The sequence below is a fragment of the Chiroxiphia lanceolata genome, chromosome 2, assembly GCF_009829145.1.
Source record: "Chiroxiphia lanceolata isolate bChiLan1 chromosome 2, bChiLan1.pri, whole genome shotgun sequence".
NCBI lineage: Eukaryota > Metazoa > Chordata > Aves > Passeriformes > Pipridae > Chiroxiphia > Chiroxiphia lanceolata.
Genome location: NC_045638.1, coordinates 70,076,778 through 70,098,647, shown reverse-complemented (window position 1 = coordinate 70,098,647; position 21,870 = coordinate 70,076,778). Strand labels below are relative to the sequence as shown.

Below are 21,870 nucleotides of genomic sequence, written 5' to 3'. Positions count from 1 at the left end.
CACACTTCTCTTTAGTGCTTCCAATTATTTGGCTTAGGCTGCCTGGGTAGGGTTTTCTGCATCTGCCAGAGAACTGGCTGACTAGCCTTCATAACGGACATTGTCAGGGAAAAACTCTAATTCCTCTGGCTTTTCAGTGTTTCCCTCATTATTTATTTCTCCCTCAGTCTGGAGAAGAGTTACACAGTCATTTCCTGTTCTACAGGGATTTTCATCATTCTGATGCATCTGAGTCTCAGATTTTGCTCAAGATTGCTTATGCTGGAATGAAAAGAAGAAATCCTCTAGTTTATTTCTTTCTCTAAGGGTTCTTTACATAGAGCTGATGATCTACATGAAGGCAGCTTGTTTTTTGCATATACATTTTATTGACTGTAATGAAAAGGCAAATAATCAAAAGTCACAGCAAAGAAGGGGACTGCACAGACACACATTCTCATTGTCAAGTATCACTTCTCTGTGCCCAGAAGATTCACTTATATTGAGATGTCTGCAGGAAATGTGCCCACCTTTTTAAAGAAATCTGACAAAAATATGAGTCTTCATGCTTTTTATGTCCAAAACTGCCTGTCCTTCTGGGTTCTTTCTGATTGTGAGGCTGATATTTTCAAATCTTCTTAATATCTGAAGGTTGTCTTTACATTAAATTTGACACTGAAACCTTTAGGTGGTTCTAAAATCTCTTAGTGACAGATTTTGATGGCAGAGAAGTTCTTTTATATATCTCAAAGATCAGCAGAAAGAATCCCACCCAGTGTTAACATACCAAAATTATTTACAGTATATTACTATATAATATATAGTATTTTCTAGTTGTTTATAATAATAGAAATACATCAACTTACATTGATAGATGTGCAGAAAAGTCTCTCCTAGTTTACTCGTGAGGAGAGGTTCCGGCAAGTCCCTGAAAAATTGCTTTACCATGTCTGCCACATCGTACGCTGACTGGTCTTCATAGCTGACGTTTTCTGGGGAGCTCTCATTCATCTGACGCAGGGCCTGGATTCGGGATTTCACTCCAGATTTTCGAAACAGACCCACCTAAAAAAGTAAAAAAGAAAATGTTATGCAAAAAAATATTTTTTTTTTATTTATATTTATATATAAATCTATTATGGGGGGCTTTGGTTTTGCCTAGAGTAAAATAAGCGACCCAAGCTTTGGTCATAATCAAAGAAAACTTGAAACAAAAACTTGTCCCCAAGCCTGGCAGGCAAGCACATGCTCTCACAGTAGGACTGTAAGGGTTAATAAAGCTGCTGCTCTCTGTCCCATCCAAGAGGGAGAGTTCAGAGTGCACAATTTCCCTGCTGCCTGAAGGGTGTAAGCAAGATGCTCAGCTGACATAAATCATCGTGGCTTGCTTGGCTTGGGTGACTGACTGTTGATTTACTCCAGCTGAGAATCTGGTTCCTCATGTTTATTTGGGTACATATTTCGAAGACTAACAAGAAAGTATTATGCTTAGCTAAGTAATAAATGCTGTGGCAAAAGATAAGTACATCCTGGTAAAGCTTTAAAATCAAGACCAAACCTATTTTTTGCCCTTCCTGCTTCTCCCTTCCTACTCTGCTTCCAAGAGTTCTCCCAAATTCCACTGAAAAGCCGGGTTTGAAAGTGAGGGCCACAGAGGGATTACTTGTGCAATGTCACTAAAATACATTTTTATCCTGTTTGCTTTCTATTTGAAAGGAAGTGGTAATTCTTCAAATGATGCCTTCAAGGCAGTGCTGCCCTTTCTTGTCCTTCTCGCCAGTGGAATTCCCCCAGGGCGAATTCCTGAGCCTAAACCGCATTATTTATTCCCAAGTCACTTTACAGTGTTTCATTTGGGAAGTGTTAACACTGTTTCCCTTCAGTTTTGCCTGGGAAAAGGTGAAATATGGAGAAGGACATATGGAAAAGGCACATTTCAGGTTTGGAATTATATACTCCTGTTCCTCTGTGACAGCTGTCTTGCTGGTGATTGCAGCAGCTTCCTGCATGGCATAGTCCATCAACAAACGTGTACAAGCAAGGAAATAATGCCTTCTGGCCTTCTTCCCCTTACTTCCAACATGAAGCAGCACAGAGTTCATGTAGGACCCTCCTCTCCCTAGAACACCTCCTATGCTCTACTGTACAGTATTTAGGACTTTTGTTAACTCACACATAAATGACACTAATTACACAAATCACACACTCCGCAGATCTGTGAAGGGTTTATTTATTTATAACAGAGATGAACTGCTACACCAGACTGGCTGTGAGGAAGTTCTTCTATGTGTTCTTATTGGTGAATTTAGTATCACTTGTGAGTTACATTTATGTATAGGAAGTAGAGAACTGGAGTGTGCCCTGTGTACTGTATTTATGATCACAAGTAAAGCTCCACTCTTGTTTCTGACAAGAGAATACAAGAAAGAGCATCCAGCTCTTTAATCTATTTTTTCTTACACTTTCCCTTCTTAAACCCCTTTTCCTCTTAGAAATGTGTGCTGAAGATACAGAAGGACACTTGCTAATTCTGTCAAAAAAAATAAAGTTTTGACCTGTGGTAGATAAATGTGAGAGCAGAGGCTCAATTATCTGCTTTTGATGGAAAGTGTCCTTGCTGGTATAAAGAACATTTAAAACCTTTCAGCTAAGTCTGACTTGAGAAGTCAGATGTCAGATCATACCCATACAATCTCCCGTTGCACATCATTCTGCTACTCTTGACCTCTGGTTTTGTTTAATGATATTTATCCAAACTCCTATTTCCTTTTTTCATTGAAAAAAAAAATTAATCAAAAAAGGACAGTTCTTCACTTGGAAGAAAAAGATGTTTTAGGCTCTGTTCTGCAATATTACAGAGTCATTCTGTAAATAAAATGGGACTATAAATCCAGAGGTTGGTCTGGCCCAATTTCTTTACTATCATCATGCTGTGGATCATCTACCACGCAAGTAGCCATATGATGCATGACAGAAACAAAGACACAGTTGAAAAAGGCAAAGCAGTTTTTATTTCACAGGCTGAAACTGAATAACACATCCTACAAATAATGGTGAGGCTTCTCATACCATTTTAGGTATTTCAGTGGCAGGAGCCAGACCTTACAATGATTTAGAGCAACCTCAACTTTACCAAGTGTGTGCAAGTAGAAGCTCTGATGCCTGTTCAGGACTCTAGACCACCTTCTGCAGTGCACAGAGAGACACATAAGCAAGATGCTGAGGGAGACTGGAGGCTGCTCAGGCCTCTCTCTAGGCATTAGGAGACTTCAAATTAAATGGGAACAAAGGGAATAACTGTAAAGATGAGAAGCTGAAGCCCGGAGGGTTTTGGCCTAGAAAGGTTTTTGGTGAAAAAGTATTTTAAATGGTCCTGATCTGTACTTCTCCTCCTTCTTTTTCCACTGAATATTTTTCCAATTCCACCCTGAGTGGAAACTCAAGCTGAGTTGAAATGGCACTTCACGTACCTCTGATGCTTCCCAGCAAGTAAACCCTGTCTCTCAGAACAGATATTTGTCTCAGACTTCCCACTCCTTTTGACTGCCTCAAATCTCTCAAGAGCTTTTTCTTTCTCTTTAGTATTACACTCCCTTTTACATTCTCCCCCATTTATCCACCCTCTTCTCTTTCTTCCTATTGCTCTGCTTCTTAGCTGAAACTCTATCCTTACATCTCCTGTTCCTCTTACTTGGGCCAGTGTCTCCTCCTCCAATCTCATCACTGATTCCAGGCTCAGTACATCACTTTTCTTCCTACACTGGGTTTTCCAGCTCAGGGCACAAACCCAGATGGCCACTGTGGCAACCAGGCATGTTACTTATTGAATATACTGTTTCTACTTGCCTCTAGGCATCTTTCCCTTCCATCCTCTATTAACGCATTTCTGACAAATTATTTGTCCCGCCCCTCGGCTCCTGTACTACATATGGTGGGTAGAACTCATCTCACATCACCTTTGACACCTTGGAGTTAGATGTCATGGTTTGACCGACACAGGTTCTCTTTACAGAGAGAAATGATAAGAAGGCCATGTGTCATTCCCACTGGCGGCAAAGGGAAATGGTTGTGATTCCCAGCAATGCATTTACTTTTTAGATTTCAGTTTTGGAGAAGATGACTGTCATCCAACAAAACAACCTGAACAGCAACCGGAATGGTGATCAGAAAATGCAAAGATTCAGAACAGACTATTTCTACCCTTTTCATATGCTCAAACCAAGAGAGGCAGCAAAGTCTGCAGAGTAAAATGCTAGTTGCTCCTTTTGAACTTACAACTATCTAAAAGCAGTTATGGAAGAGGTCACATGACATGAGGTCAATAACAGCAGAGGACTGAAAATAATCAGCCAGGGGGTTTCTCCCTCCCAGTCCTATGTTCCTAAAAATACATATCCTTATCCTTAGGGGAAGAACAGTAAAAATATGACTAGTATGTCCCTGCTCTATAGCTAAAGAGAATAAAAAAATCTGAAACACTTTGAGCATGAGGGTGTCCCAGCTGGCTTGTTGTAGCTAAGAACACTATAAAAGGCAACGTACCATAATGGCTTTGGCATTGAACCCCTGATGACCTAAGTATCTGGATATATCTGACTGTCAACAGAATGCTTCGAATATTTTGCTGAGTTTGCTCTCTATTCTTGGACTTTCTTTCTTTGCTAAGTAAATAAAACCTTTTGTACCATGTCTTGTGAAATGGTGAATGCGGTTAACCCTCACTGGCAACAGTCAAACACAAGCAGAACAGATAGAGGTAGAAGCTGGGAGTCCTGAACTCTTCCTGGGTCTGATTCAGTAGACCCCACATCTGATTCAATAAATCCAACATCATTCTTTGAAGAAGACTATGGTGTACAAATCAGTAGGACAGCTGTAGCTGCAAGAATTCAACAGATTAGCTGGATACAAATCTCAAAATGGCAAACTGCTAGTATTGGCATCAAGTATCAAATCACCAGAGATTTGGGCCCAACATGAGACATAATAATCTTCAAATAATCCTGGCACTAAGTACAAAAAGGTTCACCATTGCTTGCTTAAGGCGGCTTTACTGAAAAAAAATCAACCAAGTCCATGGAGTGAAGTTCATACCTGATCTAGACAGTTGCTCCGTAAGTAGCGCAGTGCTTGTTGTATGCTCTGGGGAAGAGGTTGTCCTGTTCTCTGGACATGAACTATGAGAGGCACACCAAAGACATTCTTGTCCTTGTAGTCAGGGACTTTCATCCTCTTCATGAACTTTGGCACAGACCTGAAAATTAACATGAACAGGCTGCATGAAAACATCAGGGTATTTACACGGTCTCTCTGAGTAACACTACTGACAGAAATTAGTATCTGGGGCCTTTTTTATAAAGATGGTGAAATAATGCTTAATGCACAATGCATGGACACTTTACAATCTGTATGACTGATGAATCTGTCAGCTTGAATAACTGGATGGCCTCTGTCTCTAAGACACAGCATAAAAATCTGTTCTAATAAAAAACTTTTACTATGCAGCTGCCATCCGGCTGAAGCCAACATGGTTTAAAGCATCCTTTAGGGACTCAAAGGAACAGCACAGCAAACCGAAGTGCAGAGGGTACCTGACAGAAAAGGAGGTTCAGTTCTTTAACGGGCTGAGTGACTATACTACCTGTTACACGATTTAGTATTTCTATTGACTAACAATTTACAATAATAAATGATAGTGTGAAATTCCTATGTGTCAGATTCACCCCTGTGTTACATGATTTATTTTAATGGAGTAACTTAAGTGAAGCTGGTGAGCTTCCTTTCTTCAAAAAATGATGCTGAAAACAAGAACAAACTGGATTCTCCTTGTGGGGGGCATGACTGCCATGGAATTAAAATAAAAAGGATGAATATGACCTGAATGCGACTAAGATTTTTCTCATCTGTGTGGCAAGGAATTAAAATTCAGATTAAATTACCTACTGAAGAAGAACAGCATATAACTTTACAGCTATTTACAGTCCCACTCTTATAAATTCTTAGTGACTGATTACATAAACTGAAAAATATTTCTCAGGATGAAAACCTGGTACAAACAGCAGGTCTGTATTCTAGTCTGCTTATTTGAAGTTGGTTAAGGTGAGATTCATTTCAGTACAGACACAGTCAGTTAACCACAAGCTGCTGCACCAAAGGAGAACAGTGAAATGGAGTTTATTCTTACTGAATTTTAGTGCTCTAATGGAAATTTAGAAAGAGTTAATAGTCTGGACTACCTCTATACACACTCTAGAGAAAGACACCTCTGGAGGGTGACTGAAACCCTCAGCCTTGGATATAATGAGCTGCTTTGGAGTTGCTTGTCCTTTTCCTCTGATCACAAACAGCTGGCCCAACTTTCTCAGACTACATTTATAACAGATAAGACTTTTAACTTTTTGTAATAGCTGATGTTAGTGAGGTGAATCTCACATGTATCTAACTCTGTATCTAATTTTCCATTTCTAAAGGAAAACTTGTCTTATCTAGCTCACAGATGAATTTAATGGGATTTTGGTGAGGTGCTTTGTACATGAAAATCACAATGTACATGTCAAGTCATACTATATTTGGACTCAGTGTCTTGGTGTATTAGGGAGTTTCTGTTACCCTTTCGATTATTTCTCAGATACTTATAAACTCTTATCTATGCCCATTTCCATTTCTGACATACCTCTGTCTGTGGAGCCTACCAGGGTCTGTATACCATTAACACGCAGGTTTCTGTAGCCAGGTGCTACAGAAGGAGCCACATTGCCAGTATTCACGTCCATCTGCCCTTCACTCCCTGAGTGACCAGGTAGATGTCACAGCTGTCAGGGTTGCAAGCTTCCTCTAACACAGGTCCTAGACTAAAGCTTGCATCTTTTGAGCTGTACTGAAAAGTGCCACAACTGTTCTAACCATTCTTTTACAGCACAAACAAACCAATATCAAATACATAAAGTAGCAGCAGCAGCTGTTTCTTTTCAAATAACAAAATGAATTCTGGGTATAAGACTTACTGTAAACTTCTCCTGCTTTTTAAAGTCTCTATCCTACTCCTGTTTATTTTTCTGGAACTGAAGTGTTGTTAGAAAGGCCAGTGTTGTGTCTCTGTTGGAGCAGAGGAATGAAATTAGATTTCCACAATCTATTTCTGACTTTGCCAATGAGTCATTAGGCAGCAGTGGATTAAAAGGGACAGTTTCAAATCCTACAGTTGCCCCTTCTAATTGCATTTACTTACTATCAGAGTAAACAGAATTAGGAGATACTATTTTCTTCTACAAATAGCTCTTTTTCCAGTTATCAGTGGTACTTACCAGGTCCAACCATGTTTGTTTGACATGGAGTACTTTTCCATGATGGCAGTAAGACGAAGCAAAGAGAATTTTTGCAGAAGATTCATTTGGGCTGCTGACTGATTGCTGATGTGAAGTGATGCAATGGAGCGGCTCAGGCGATGAGAGATTTGGAAACTATGCCATCGTAATCGCCTTTAGCAAAAGGAACAATAGAAAAGTCAGACAATGGCTTTAATTGGGCAGAAAAGATGGTATACTGTGAGATAGGGCTGGGCAATATATAAAACACATATAAACATGCACACATACATTATGGCTTTTGGTGTGTCAACTGAAATAATATGTACCTTGGAGATAAATATACAATTTGCTCAATCTCTTTAATTTTGGAAATGCCCAAGTTTTGTCATTTTAAAGTTAGATTCACAAGTGGATGTGGAGTTCTGTCCACATACTCGGGGAAGCAGTGCTGCCCGCTATGCCCTTTATTAGCCCACACAATTCCAACAGGATGTGGGAGATCCAGATTCAAATGTTCTCTGTCTGACTCAGAACTGGGATTTGATGCCTAGTCCCACACATCCCAGAGGACCAACCTGACCACCAAAGTATTTGGAGATGAGAGTCTCCAAGTATCTCCGTTTTTAAATATTGAAGAATTTTTTTGAAAAAGGATTGAACATTGTGTCTCCTTAGCAAGAGCTGTAACCAACAAGATATTGAGCCACTCACATCTTCTTTTTACTCCAATGCACTTTCTCTGTATACTAGATTCATCAGAAAAAAAAGTAAATTTCATTTTCTTGTTTTGCTGAACATGAGTTCTGGCTCAAATCCTAAAAACTTTGGCACTGCTCATTTACTCAGTAGTTTCCTTGAGTTCACTTGCCTGTGATGGAGGTGAGCAAGCAGAGGCTGCAGTAAACCATAGCTTGGCAGAATCCTCTGTGAGGATTTGACAAGACTGACAGTAGATCAGAAAATACCAGGTATATTCTCCCTGTTTTTGCACATACAAAGCCACCCTACACACAACAGTATGGATCCATGAAGGCCTTTACCCAGGGCCTTGCTTCCCTGGCTCAACTGGAACTTATCTCTCTGACTTAAAACAGGTCTGCAAACTATTAACAAAATCCCACTTTTCACTTTTATTAACAAGTCAATTTCATACCATAATTTCATCTCTGAAGGATGAAGGGCAAGGTAGAGAAGTTCTCTTTGAGCACAAAGGGACACATTTTTAAAGCAGACCAGCGCAATAAGAAGTGCATAAGGCATTGATGCATAAAGATGTGGGGGCATAACTTAGAAGACAAATTGAAAATACATCCTACAAGGTATACAGGGTCCTACTACATAATCAAGAGATAAAAAAATGCCTTAGTTAAAATGTTTTATTAAACCTATTCTGCATTCATTCCATATAGGAATCTCCATAGCAGGATGTCCCTTCTCCTGAAGTTCCACCTTTACCTGGGAATTCCCCATCCCCATACTGGATGAGTATTACTGTAATGGTGCCCTCCACTTTCTGATTCCCAGGTTGAGAGCCTCTGCTTCATTATACTGTATTATTTCACAGTCCATGGATTTGTGAACAAAATTTTGCTACTTACCGGCTTGGCCTTGTGAGCGATGCTCCCACTCCAGAGTCTCTCCTGTCCCTAACACCAGTGGCTTCGGATTCATTCAGGGATGTTCCATCTCTGTCCATGTCACTTGGTGTGGTCCGACCATCAGAGACAGAGTTTCCTTCAAAATCAAGAGTGATCTGTGTAGGTGACTGGAATGGCAACGACGGAGATTCCCTGACTGACACATCATCAACTGGCAGAGCTGGCAACACATTCTTTGACCAGCCATCTACTACCTCCTGAAGTCCATTGACATGTTGTAAAATGTCATCTAAACGAGGAAAAAGGACATCTTTCTCTAAGTCCAGGAGGTCCCCAGTACTAGCATACAAGTGGGAACCTGGCACATTGTCATAAATACTAATTCTGCTCTCTTTAGGACAGCAAGCCATCAATCCGGACTCTTTTGGAGTAGAGCAGCTCTGCTTTCCCAAAGAGATGCTGCCTGTCCTCCAGTTTACACTGTTAGTGTTGTCTGTAGGTGAGAGGCTTTCAATAGAAAGTGCCTTTGGGAAGGTCCCGGGTTTGTGATCCTTCGGAATATGCACAACCAAGTTCTCTTGGGAATGAAATTCATTTTTGAGGTTTTGGTCCACAACTTGCCGTAAGGCTGTTCCTGCCAGAACATCTAAGTCCTCCAGGTACATCCCACCTCTCTTGTTTGCTTCATGGCATTTGCGTTCCTTCAAACACGGTGTGCTCACCCCACTGCTGCTGTTTTCAGACTGACTGCTCTCACTGCTGGATTTGGCAGAAAAGGAAAGTCCTCTTTTAACTGAATCTTGTCCTAAGTTGTGGAGATCACCATTGACTATCTGTACACAGTGCATGTCTTTCAAGGATTTTGGCTCAAACTGGAGAACTGGTCCACTTATCTCTAAAGGACCTGTTCTTCCTGAGCCTTTTAGTTTTCCATGCATGCCTTTTGCTTTCAGTGTCTCCATGCGTTTTAGAAAGGTTTTTTGCTCTGGTTTGTGTTGTTTTTTCATTCTTCAGGTTGTCCTTGGGGAACAGGGCAGTATTTATTGCAGTGGAGTCCTGCAGCAGTGTGCTTTCCACATCATGATGGCTAGAGCAGTCGCAGGTCTCCCTGGTAGCGCTGCTGACGCCAGACTGACTCCTGTTGTCACTTCCCCCACTGCTCTCGCTGTGAATAGATGAGACCTCAGGTTCACTCAGATCCGTAAGGACGCTCTCACTGCTTGTTGTATTTTTCATTTTAATGTCCCCAGAAGATCCATGTCTGTCTGATCGGTGAAGCAAAGCATCAATGTCGTCCACCCGAGACCATCGTCTGCTGGTTCTTTGGAAAGTCCATTTATTACTGATAGCACAGAGATCTTCTTCATCTGAATCTTCACTCTGGAAAAAAGCAAGTGGCACATATTAAAAGCAGGTGCTTTAACTTGTTATTTGAATTAATGTCATCGTGGTGGTCCATGTGAGCAACAGATGGCAAAGTCTCTCTGCACCCAGTTTATGACAGACTGGTCATCAGTTCTTTTGTAACACCCTTTTCCATTTGATTGTAAAGACTGTGAACATCTTAACAAGAAAGGAATAAAAGCCTGTTCCACGTTAGGAGTCCCACTGATACCTCTTGGCTTCTGTGGGTTGTCTTGTGCACCGAATTGTGTAGGACTGATGCCCATAGTGACTGTGTAGAAAAAAAAATGTTTTGAAAGGTCCAGGTAGAGAGATCCTGACTGCAGGGATGGTGTTAAGATACACACGGTAAAGATGGGGAAATAGGTGGGTACTACAGCAATGTGAGCTATTTAAAAAACTAAGACAGCAAATATCTGGTGCTGCACATAGTTTTGCAGTGAGAACTAAATAAACATCTATAAACTTCATAGACCAGATACATCTAACAAGATTTATGTTTCAGGAACATAACTACAGATAATAGCCTCAATGCTTAAGGAACAATAAAAAGTACTATTTGGCAGTATTGCTTAGGGTGGGTCTGAGCGCAGGCAAAGGAAGGCAGACAATGCAGCTGTGGGCATGAGGGCAGGAGGAGCAGCCAGGCTCAGGCCTGGATGAGACAGCTTCTACAGTTGAGGTGACCTTTCCTGCAGTGGCAACCACTGCCTTCATGGCCTTGGTGCCATCAGAGGTACCCAAACTTGATCTGAAGCCTGACCCACTGTCTCTGGCTTCCTCCAACCTCTCCTGAAGTAGCAGCAGCCCCATACCTTTTCCTGGTCTCATCCCTCAGCCTGGAGTACACAGAGCTGTGCTTATGTTCAGGCAGCTCCAGGAGCTACTCTGCAATGCAGAGAACATGTGCCTTGGAAAAAAATTTGAATAAAAAATCTCTCCCTATGACATTTTTCTCATCTGTTTGCTGAAACAAAAAATATACATCTTCAGCATGAAGCGTGCAGTCAGTACTGAACTACTGTGTTCTCTAAGGATGCAAAGCCCACAGTTGCTAATGACTATCCTTCCCCTGACTTTGAACTGGGTTTATACTGCATTATTCTTGTACATGTGTTTTAAAGCAGAGCAAACTAACTAACTTCACCTACATGACATCCAAACAGCTCTTCACATTCTTGGAAGCAGTATGAAGGCAGTAAAATATGACAGGCTGTCAGACTAAAATGAGGTGCTAAACCAGAAAGACTATTTTGGGACTGGAAAAATTCTCATTTTAAAAGTCTAATATTAGAAGTATTTTTACAGGAAGTTTCAATGGTAAAGTTCTCTCCGATCTCTGACTAGATCTCTTCTGGCCTCTCTAATTGAAAAATGTAAACCAAATTTTACAAGAATGCCCAAAACCTTAAATAATGTGAAACCCCAAAAGCTGCAGATTTGGATCAGTAGTGTGCCAGGTCTCACTGATGCCATAAGCTTTTGCCAGTTTATCACTTCAAGTCAGTCAGATGTTTTAGATCATATCCAAACCATAAAAGAAAATATAGCTATGAAATTTTGGGTTTAGTCATTCCTTTTTCATCTGTTAACATTGAGGTGTGCAGTGCTCCTGCAGCTGATGTTGGTTCACAGGAATGAATGCAGATCTTAGTTCTGTGTCTAGTTAGACAGAAAAATTAAGCAACTAGTGAAGTATGAAGAAAAGGGCTAGAAAAGGCTAATACTGGTTTGGCCAGTTTGTCTGCAGGGAAGAAATAAGACAACTCTACCTTTGTTTTATCTCCACAGCTTTCTGTATGCAAAGGACCGCACAGCCTCAGGCACTTAAAAATCCACTTGTTGTGGTCTTAGTAGTGCCACAAAGTGGATATTTTAAAAACCATAAGGGCATGTACTTTTAAATATTTAGCAGTGGTAATTATATCTACAAAGCATACCACTGCTGGAGCGTTGATGGTAGCAGCCAATAGGACAAAAATATTTTTTTTAATTTGTTGTACTTCCCAATATGCCAAAGGGACCTTAAAGAAGATTCCTGGCTGACACAAATCCCTGTAGCTGCACTGACATTACTGTATGAACTGACAGGATTTAGCCTGTATTTTCCTACAAGCTGGAGTTAATTAAACTAGCCTAAATGGTAGAGACGTTGCAAGAAACACCAAGAAGAGAGCATAGAGCAGGAGACAGAAATAAACATAAATTCAGTGGCAAATATACTTTAAATCAAAAGTTTTGAGGGTTGTTTTTTTTTTCTTTTGAGAAAGCAGAGATGAACAGAAATGAATACTGATAGTAAACAAGTTTTGCCTCTAACCACAACAAAGACAGGATGACATTCTGCTCAAGAACCACTTAGAAAATACAGAGGATTTCTGGTGATAAAATTTGCAGCTCAATTAAATAAAGGCTTAGTTTTGGGGCTTTTTAATTGGTAAAGAAACATGTTTGTGTTTCATCAGAAGCAAAATCAGACAAATATGAAATATCTGCATGCCGAAATACTGCCATGGTGACTCACTACAAATTCAGCTGCACTGTGAGTCCTGTGACATAATGTGCTTTTTTTTTGATGGAATCAGTAGAAATTCTGGAAGCCATGAATATCCTGAATGACCCACTGTTCTTGTCAGATATCTGAATGCCCTGACAAATGAAACCATCAAAAAAAAAAAAAAATGTTGAGAGCACTTAGCCAAACCACATGTCACCAGCTATGGGGATAGTGGATCAAGAGAAGGTCTGAAAGAATGATTCATCTGATACAGGCGAAGCAGACATTTTGGAGCAGTGACTGTATACTTCTACTGACCTAAGGTGAAATCAAGTGCATGGCTTTGGAGCATATTCAAAAGTCCAGTTAATACCATTATGTTTGGGAAGATGAGAAGAGTCAAGTTTCTTTAGGAGTGACTGGTAACATTTGCCAAAGAGAAAGAGGTTTTGATTCACAGATTTGTCACAGTTGATTTAAAATAGTACAGCTTTTTGACTAAGGGTGTGCTTGCCTGAGATACAGAGGGATACTAACAAAAGGCAAAAAGTGGGTTTATTTGCAGTGGAATTCTGCCACATTTTTCCAGCTGGGGGCAGGAATTCTCATAAATCGACAGCTGCAGAAGGCAGTTAATCCAAAGGCTAATCTCTGTCTGTCCAAATTGCTTATGGACATATTTGCAACACATACATGAGGATTTCTGTATGCATCTCAGTGAAGCCAAGGAGAAGACAGCAGCCCACAGTGGGAATGGTTTGGGTGGGAGAGTGGGCAGTGGGGAACATTCATGCTGTGCTGTTTTTCACAGTAACCTTGCCCGGCAGCTTGCTTTGCCATATTTTAATGAATCACTCAAGCAGCTGTGCTAGTCCTGTGTAAACCCGTTATGCTGAAGCTCCAAAGCAAGCTGATTTTGCATTTCATTGTTCAGATCACCATAGAGACTATTAGGAAAGGCAGTATCTACAGCAAAAGATTTATTTGGTTCAGTGTTCAATTTCAGACCCAATTTCTGGCTTCTACACTTGCATTTACATTTCCTCCTGTCAGCAGGCTCTCCTTCCTCTTCTTCTTTTACCCACATTCTCATCTACTTTCAGTTGCTCTGTATTTGTGGACTCAAGTCTCCTTCAACCCCTCTTTCTCTATATTTTTCTTTGCTCTGCTTCTCCATGGTCTCATGCAGGTATGGACCCAACTAGCTTCTGTCCCCCTGAAAGAGTACCAAGTACAGTAATCTCTCTTCCATCATAAATCAATGGTCATCGGCAAGGAGTGCAACTGAGGGCTTCAGTTCATTCTGAACAGGGAGGATTGTCAGCAAAAAATTAATAAAAACCAAAGATAACAAAAAAATCCTCCATTTTTAACATAACACAATCAAACACAGAAGCAAGCAAGCAAGCATACAAACCTCACACCAAACCTAAAACACTTGTTAAAGAGAAGAAAGGACAGGAATGTAAACAAATTTTCCAGGGGACAATCAGGGTTCACGAATATGTTACTATTTTGTAATTCTGTCTCTTGTGCAGCTCCAGTACCTGTGTTTGAACATAACTACATGAGCTAGTGAACACAAACCAGACACCTTTCCAAGCAGGTCAACACACAATTGAGTTAGTTTTTCTTGGGGGACCTCAGCCTCTTCCTATAGCATCTGCCTGCCCAAGACGTAAAGTTCTTGTGTAGTCAGGGGATTTTACTAATCTTTTCTAAGGTATGATGTAGGTGTTTGATGTAGAAAGTGCTGGCACTTACCAAAGACAAGAAAAACCCAAGACAAGAAAAACTCCTGATGTAGTGAAGTCCCTGCAGCTCCAGCGAATGGACAAAATACAAGCTGAAGAGGCTACATAGAGGAACAAATGGGCATATACCAAAGGCAGCATATCCAGACATCGAAACCATTTTCTATTCCAGTTCCCTCAAAGACTGAGTACAGTATGATTGGATTGAATTTGCAAAGACATCAAAAACGCAGCCCTCAGAGGAAGTTGTTAAAAGGCACTAGACAAACAGTCTACAAAGGCAAGAACAGAGTCGACAACTACCACTGTACACCTCTGAAGGGTTTGGGGGAAATTTGTGACCAGAAACCAAGCGTTCAACGGTTAATGCTGGACATATTACAAAACTCTCAAAATCAATAGGCAGTTTCTCCAGTCCTTGCTGAAACCCTTTAAGCTCAATAATTCCCATGTTACACAGGAATTTCTAAGGATGACAGAGTTTATTTTCATACTCTTAAATGGGAAGAAGTCAGTACAAGAAATAAAGAATAGCTATTATTTTCATCTGAGCATTCCATTGTTTCTGAGCAGGATTTTCATTATGTATTCACACGACATTGACAAACAAGCCACTCTAACGAAACTGCACTGTCTTTTCACCCACTAACTTGAATTGCATGCATGTAGAGTTCAAGTACTGTGTGGACCTTTTTAATACACATAGTATTATTCCTGCTATATTAGTCACAGTTTCTATTTTATTTCTAATTTTAAGATTCAGCAATTCACATTATCATGCATCCAGATAATGCTGACACACATTTTCAAAGTCAAATATACTTACCTTACTTGTAAGAACATTGCTGACTTCAAGGCTAAATCGGGCAGTCACATTTCATGAAATTTCCTTACCTTTTTCTTAGGAAGTTCACATCGAGTTTCATTGAGGCGCACTTGTTCAGTGTGTTCAGTCGTCTACAGGGCAAAGAAAATTCAAAAGATTAGCAGTCTCTGATTACAGGGCATTATTTTTGCAAGTTCAAAACCTTTTCTCTATCTGACTGTAGGGTGCCAACTGCATACATAGGCTTCAGAAATGATACTGGTCATATATTCCAGCTATAAGACCACTGCATCACCGTCACTTTACCTGATAGTCAGATTTTATAGATTGCTTTTTAACTCATAGACATTTACACACCTAGCACAGGAAACAAATACCTTTGTTGGCTGGGGAAATGACAAGGAAGTGAGTTGCCATATGCAGGACTGTAATTTAATTGGTCTAAACTGTGGATTTCAAAGCAGTGAAAGACCAAAGGAAAAAAAAAACAATGATGCAGTTCCTCACTTTTGGCAGTTGGCATCTCCCTAAAAAGCTGACATCAAGAACTTTTAGCAGTTACTTAAATGTTTCTCTAAACCCAGTAGTTTCTTTCCCATATCTGTGGAACTTAGAGATAGGTTAACACACCCAAAATGTAACAAATCTAATATCTTTAACTAAATATTTTTAGTTATTTTTGACCACATTCATATTGCTGTTACCAGCATCTCCAGAAGGCATCTGCTTCTTAAACCCAAAGCTATCCTGTGATAACAGTGGGTTGAAATGACAATCTCTCTGTGTGAGTGTGCCCATGTGCAAGGACAGACAGAGGACAAGAAAACATGCTCTTTCAATAGAGAACCTACCATGCTAATGATAATGGATTTGGGTTTTTTAATACTTAAAGATCTTGATCCATGAAACCACCCAAATTCTAAAAGCAGAGGCTCAGAGTTAAATATGTTCGACTTTGAAAATTTTCCAGATCTAGGACTGAATTTCAAAATTAAGCAAGGCAGAGTGAGAGATCCATGTGCCCACAACACTCTTCTGTAAGCTGCCTGCATCTCCTGTGTCTTTATAGCAAGACCTGCTACTGCTGCTTTTGGGTCTCAAGACAAGACCGCAAATCTCCAGAACTGATAACATATGAAATAGATGTGATAAGTTACAAGGACATGTGAAAAAAGTATCACATAAGTAATATAATCTCTCACACAACATAAGAATATTATGAAAGTAACATATTCCTGCCCAGAACTTCTAATATTAAAAATCCTTTCAAATTGCCACCACTAACAAAGAAAAAGCCCATCCAGTGTTGATCTTTCTTTAAAAAAAAATCCCTCACAAAATACCATCTTCTTATTTGTAGATCAAATACTACTCCCTAATTCAAGCCAATAAATCTGTTATGCCATATCAGAAAAGTCCTGTGCTCATAGTATTAATTTGAGTATAATGCATTCACAAGCACACTCTGCATGCATGATAGCAATGTTCCTGAAATAAATTTCAGGGTATGTGGCTCTGTAGTTATATCTTCAGCCTTCTGCCCAGCAGTCTTCTTCATCTATTATTGCAAAACTTATCTTTTACCCAAGCATGGAATTCTCAACCCAAAGTGACATTTTGCTTGGGCCCTGGGTCTGAAAATGTTCAGTGCTTCTTTTGAGAACAGAACGTTTAAATTTCCTTATCAGTATCAATTACAATACATAGAGGCAGAGACAGATTTTCAAGGACTCCAGCCCAACTTTCTATCCCTGGGGACAGCTTCCTCTGAGCAGTGAACCGGAGGCTAATAGTGGACTCCCTGCACCTCTTCATTAGCTGGCCTGCCGCTGAAGGGACAAGTCTGTAGCCACATTTCCACACTGACATGCCACTGTGTGCTGCTTAAGTACTTGCAGCTGTATGTATGAATCAAGTTGCCACTGTGCCCTCACAGCTTAACATAGCGAGTGGGGAATGATTCCTTGCTTCCTTGACCTAAATGTGTCCTGCAAGACTGACCAGGAGACAGACATCAGCTAAATTCATGCCCAGAGGCTAAGAAACTCTGCGAAACCCTTGCCTCCTTTCCAGCTGCTCATCAACACTGAAAACAAGCCATCAACTGCACCTCCCTTGCGTTCACGATAACAGGCACTGAAGAAACTCTTCTGAGAAAGAGGGCTTCTCCACAGCAGCCCTTGGCAGGTGATCTCTGCAACTGCTTCCTCAATAGTTCACAAAACCCCCTCTACACTTATTGCCTATTTGCAGTTGTTAGGGAGAAGATGTAGAAGAAAATATTTTCAATACAGTGACCAGTGCTCCTTCATTCGCTATGGTGTCACTTGCCTTCCAAAACTAAGGAGCAAGTCATGCACTTCAGGAGCTGGGAGATGAGGAGGCAACGTCCCATGACATATATCACTTCACCCTGTATGTACTCAGGTATCTCTGTGCATCTCAGCCCACAGCAGAAAGTGTGGTGGCATTCTATTAGAGAGGGCTGCTTCTGCAGCACAGAGAGGTGCAGAAAAAACATGATCAGACCAACAAGACCATCCAAAGCCATCATTTTTCACTAACGGCATCCAAAAGAGAGATTGTTTCAACACGGATTAATAGGTCATCTCTATAAAAATGAATATCTTTACTTAAACTAGAGACTTGGGAAGCCACTCTGTTGTCCTGTCTGCTTTATAATCTGGCTTTGCTACGAATAACTTGCTTCATCAAAAACAAAGCTACTTTTTACTGGGTGACAGGGACTCAACCCCAGGTTTTAAATTCACCCCTCTATGAAACATCGGTATGCTTTCTGGGGCTCTTCCAGTGCTGTGGAAAGATTTGCCAGTGAAAATTAGAGAACTAATGATCATATTTGTGAGCTTGTCTGGTACTAACAACTCAAATCAAAGCCAGTCTGTTTCAACTTCTTTTGCCTTGTTGATGTGCCAGTTGTGGCAGAAAGCTTTCTCATCATTTAAAGCTGTCAGATGACTGACAGCCAAGTTCTCAGCAAGTCTTTAGAAAAGCAAAAAACCAGAAGTTTCTGGCTAAAAAGGCTGTCAGTGACACCCCAGCCGAACTGAGAGAAGCTCTACACTTTTATGCTACTGCATCAAAACATGGGAAAGACTGGCCTGTTTGTATTGTTAGCAAAACACAAAGTCCAGACTTGAGAAAAGCAAGGAAAAAACACATAAATAAACACAGAGAGGTGGTTACATAAAAACCAAATAATCTAGGATGCATTTGAATGTCTGGAAGTCTCTGCAGTATTCAGGGGAAGTGTTTTCAGTGATGTTAATTTTATCTCCTCTCCAGAACTCACAGGTAAACACTGCCTTGGTGGTTTAACACATCTCTATGGTGAGACATCTATGTTGGAAAGTGACCTGTGAAAGACCAGCAGAGATATTCAGGTGCCCAAAGAGATGTTTCTGGTGCTATTTTAGATCCCCTAGAATATCAAGCCTGGCTTCAGCTGCTGTAGGTACCTTGGTCCAGTCAACACATGGAGAAGTCTGGGCTACCTGAGGAGATCTGTTGACAACCCGGTGTCAAAGACAAGAGGTCTTTAGGGCTCTGCATACCATCTCCAGGCTGTATTATCAACCCATATGATGGAAGTTCTTCAGAATCAGGAAATCTCTGACTTTTGCATCCTTTACAGCACTGAGCAGAGTTTACAAAATAAATACAAGCTTGTAAGAAGGCAGGATCTGGCCGGTTGGAAAACCTGTGGGGGATCTGTTGTCCTGCTTGAAGAGAAATCAAGTAATAGGGAGACAACTCTGAAGTGAGTGAAGTTCCAGGGGAAACCCTGGAACTGTTCTGCAGTTGCTTCCAAGCAGGTGCTGGGAATGCAGCCAGGGGCACTGGTCAGTCATGCAAGGGGAGGCATCATGGACAGCACAGTGTCTCTGCTTAGCAGATCTGCAAATGTCCTTTTGTATGGATTGTGACCAGGAAAACACACCATATGGTTTCTGAAATGCCTCTCTGAGGGAACTACAAGATTATTTCTTTGTTTATTGTTATTCCTAGCCATGTTGAGGTGCTGCATACACATGTCCCCTATCTGCGTTCTTCTGGTGTTGTGAACTTGGAAGAGGACATCCAGCTCCTCACGCTAGACTCTTAAGACCTCACCTAGCTGAAGTCTTAACACAATATAAGGGTCCTCCCAGTACCACTAGGGCTGGTGTGCAAAGCTCGCACTGGCATGTCCCTGCTCCACCAGTTTTGTGCATGAAGAGAATATATTGGTTTCCAGTCCTGTCATGGCTGCCACTGAGGAAGTTACCTTATAGGCCACATGCTCACATTGATGAGTGATCTCTCCTGGAAGTCAATGTGAGCCATTCAGAGCAGGGCTTTCTGTCCTGCAAGTGGAAAGCCAGACTTATGCCCTAACAGCACCTGGAGCAATATAAACTCGGCAATGGTACTGACTGTACAATCACCCTTTCAGAATTCTAATGGTAGGATGTCCCCATCCCCGTACAACAACCTTTGGGTTGTTTACAAGCGTCTAAGAGACAACAGCTATAGAAGAAAAAGCTGCTGACTGCTTGGCACAGTTTAAATTTAAAGCTTGGTTTAGGGGGCTATGCATCAGACTGCTACATACTTGGTCTTTATGTTCTTAGTCACTGTATTTATGTGAATACAAAAAGTACAACACGGCTTGGCTTTTTCCTTCTCACCTGCCTATCACAGCGGCCACAAAGTTCCCAGAGCAGAGTTGGTTACTTGCTATTTTGGAAATGACACAGAGATCCAGCTATAAAATTTTCATGCCCATTATTATTTTGGCAGGCTGACAGCATTTGCTTGCAGATTGCCTGGCAATTCTCTATTGTTCGTTACTCAGTAAAATCTGAGTGGAATCTCTTGATAAATATGCCTCTAACCCAAAGGCCTCAGATTTGGTTGTTACCCTGCCAATTTTCATTATATTGGAAACAGCAGGGGTGTTATAATATCTCAAAAAGGTCACCAAAATCCTTTACAACAGGGAGTCTTAGTCTTCTCTGACTAAAATACTACCAGCTGCCTTAAAAAGAAAAGGTTCCTCCTCATTTGTGCCTCCTGTGTCTTGTATACTGCAATGCCATAAGAAAACTGATTATAAAATGAGATTGAAAGTCTGATTTAAAACCCACAAGAGCAGAGAAATTTAGTGTTTATGCTATTACCATTCAGAGCTAAAACTGCTCAAACTTATTATCCATTCTGGCATTCCAGCTGTAAAATTATCTTCCAAATAAAAATGAGAAACCCATTTGTTCAGTGGCTGTGGGCTGAATGCACTGTTAATCAGCGTGATAGCTTGGTCATGCATAGCTTTGAGGGCAGTTTTGAATGTTTGAAGAATGGAAGTTTTACTGCCAACTGGGATCTGTGCACACAGAAATAATAACCAACCTTTTTTTAACTTTCTGTTTCATCAAAGTCCATCACAGTCTGCAGCTCTCATATGATGTACTGGCATGTGCCTTGCAGTAACACCATCACAGAGCAAAGCAAGGGTAGAAAATTGGCCACAGTGGTCAGCTGAGCTGTGAAGATTTCCATACACTGGAAAACTATGAAGATGTTGGTTTGATAGCTAATACAGTGACGAAGCTAGTATGAGTGGGCAGCAGCTGACACTGTTACTTTTGAACCTGAATCTTGGTATTGGTACAATGGCTTTTTACAGGTTGCTTTCAGCTAAAGGTTTGAAGCTGCTGAGCTTACATCAAATTAAATATCTGCAAGGCTGAAAACATATCTGTATCTAATACTTGTATTTCTAATCTTATAAGTGCTATTCCTTTTTTGGATCCAAACTGTTTAAAACTCCAACAAAAATTCAAGTCAACAGGTGTTGTCTTCTGAATAAATTACAGAAAAAGTTAGTAGACAGTCATAACCCCTTATCTTTGAATAAATAGTTGGAAATATCTGTGTCTAGGCTTTTCTCTATAGGTCTCAGCAGTATCACTTGATTTAGGCTAATGTAAAGCACTTGTCACGAGTGCATCTATGCAGCTGCTAGTCAATTTTCCAAAATCTCATATTTTAATAAAAGAGAAAAACCCCCACACCCAACCACTCTCTAGCTACTCAGCTTATAAAAAAAAAAATCTCATAAATATATCAACGTAGTGTAACTGTAGGTGTATCTGCGAGTCTACAGAGAGGCTGCAGAAACAAGAGATGAGAGCTGTTCCCACTTCTAGTTGTGTAGGTGTTGGATGCCTGGTGACCATGGTAGTACCACCGCTACAAATTACTCCAGGGAAGAAAGACTAAGGGAGAGTCACAGAGCTAGGTAATGACTACACCTCACTGTTTGCTCGCACAAGAAAGAGACAGGAACAGACATCATGCTTGGAATTTTTGAATGGTCCTTGCAACTTTGTGGGAAAGGGCAGAGGAGAAGAGATCTCAACCTCTCTATCAGTACCACTTTTCAGTTCCCAAGCTGTAGCAAGGTATGCCTTCCATCATTCCAGACCGAAGCAGGGGGATG

At 40.7% G+C, this 21,870-nt stretch overlaps 1 protein-coding gene across 1 annotated transcript in view; it reads right to left on the bottom strand.

Annotated features, from left to right (window-relative positions):
* The window catches only part of STARD13 (StAR related lipid transfer domain containing 13), a 257,875-nt gene that overhangs the window by 13,214 nt on the left and 222,791 nt on the right, over positions 1–21,870 (bottom strand). The window contains 6 exon segments of the mRNA XM_032680416.1: positions 846–1,044; positions 5,074–5,233; positions 7,284–7,457; positions 8,885–9,864; positions 9,866–10,266; positions 15,435–15,496. Of these exon segments, the coding sequence (XP_032536307.1) occupies positions 846–1,044; positions 5,074–5,233; positions 7,284–7,457; positions 8,885–9,864; positions 9,866–10,266; positions 15,435–15,496 (1,976 nt within the window).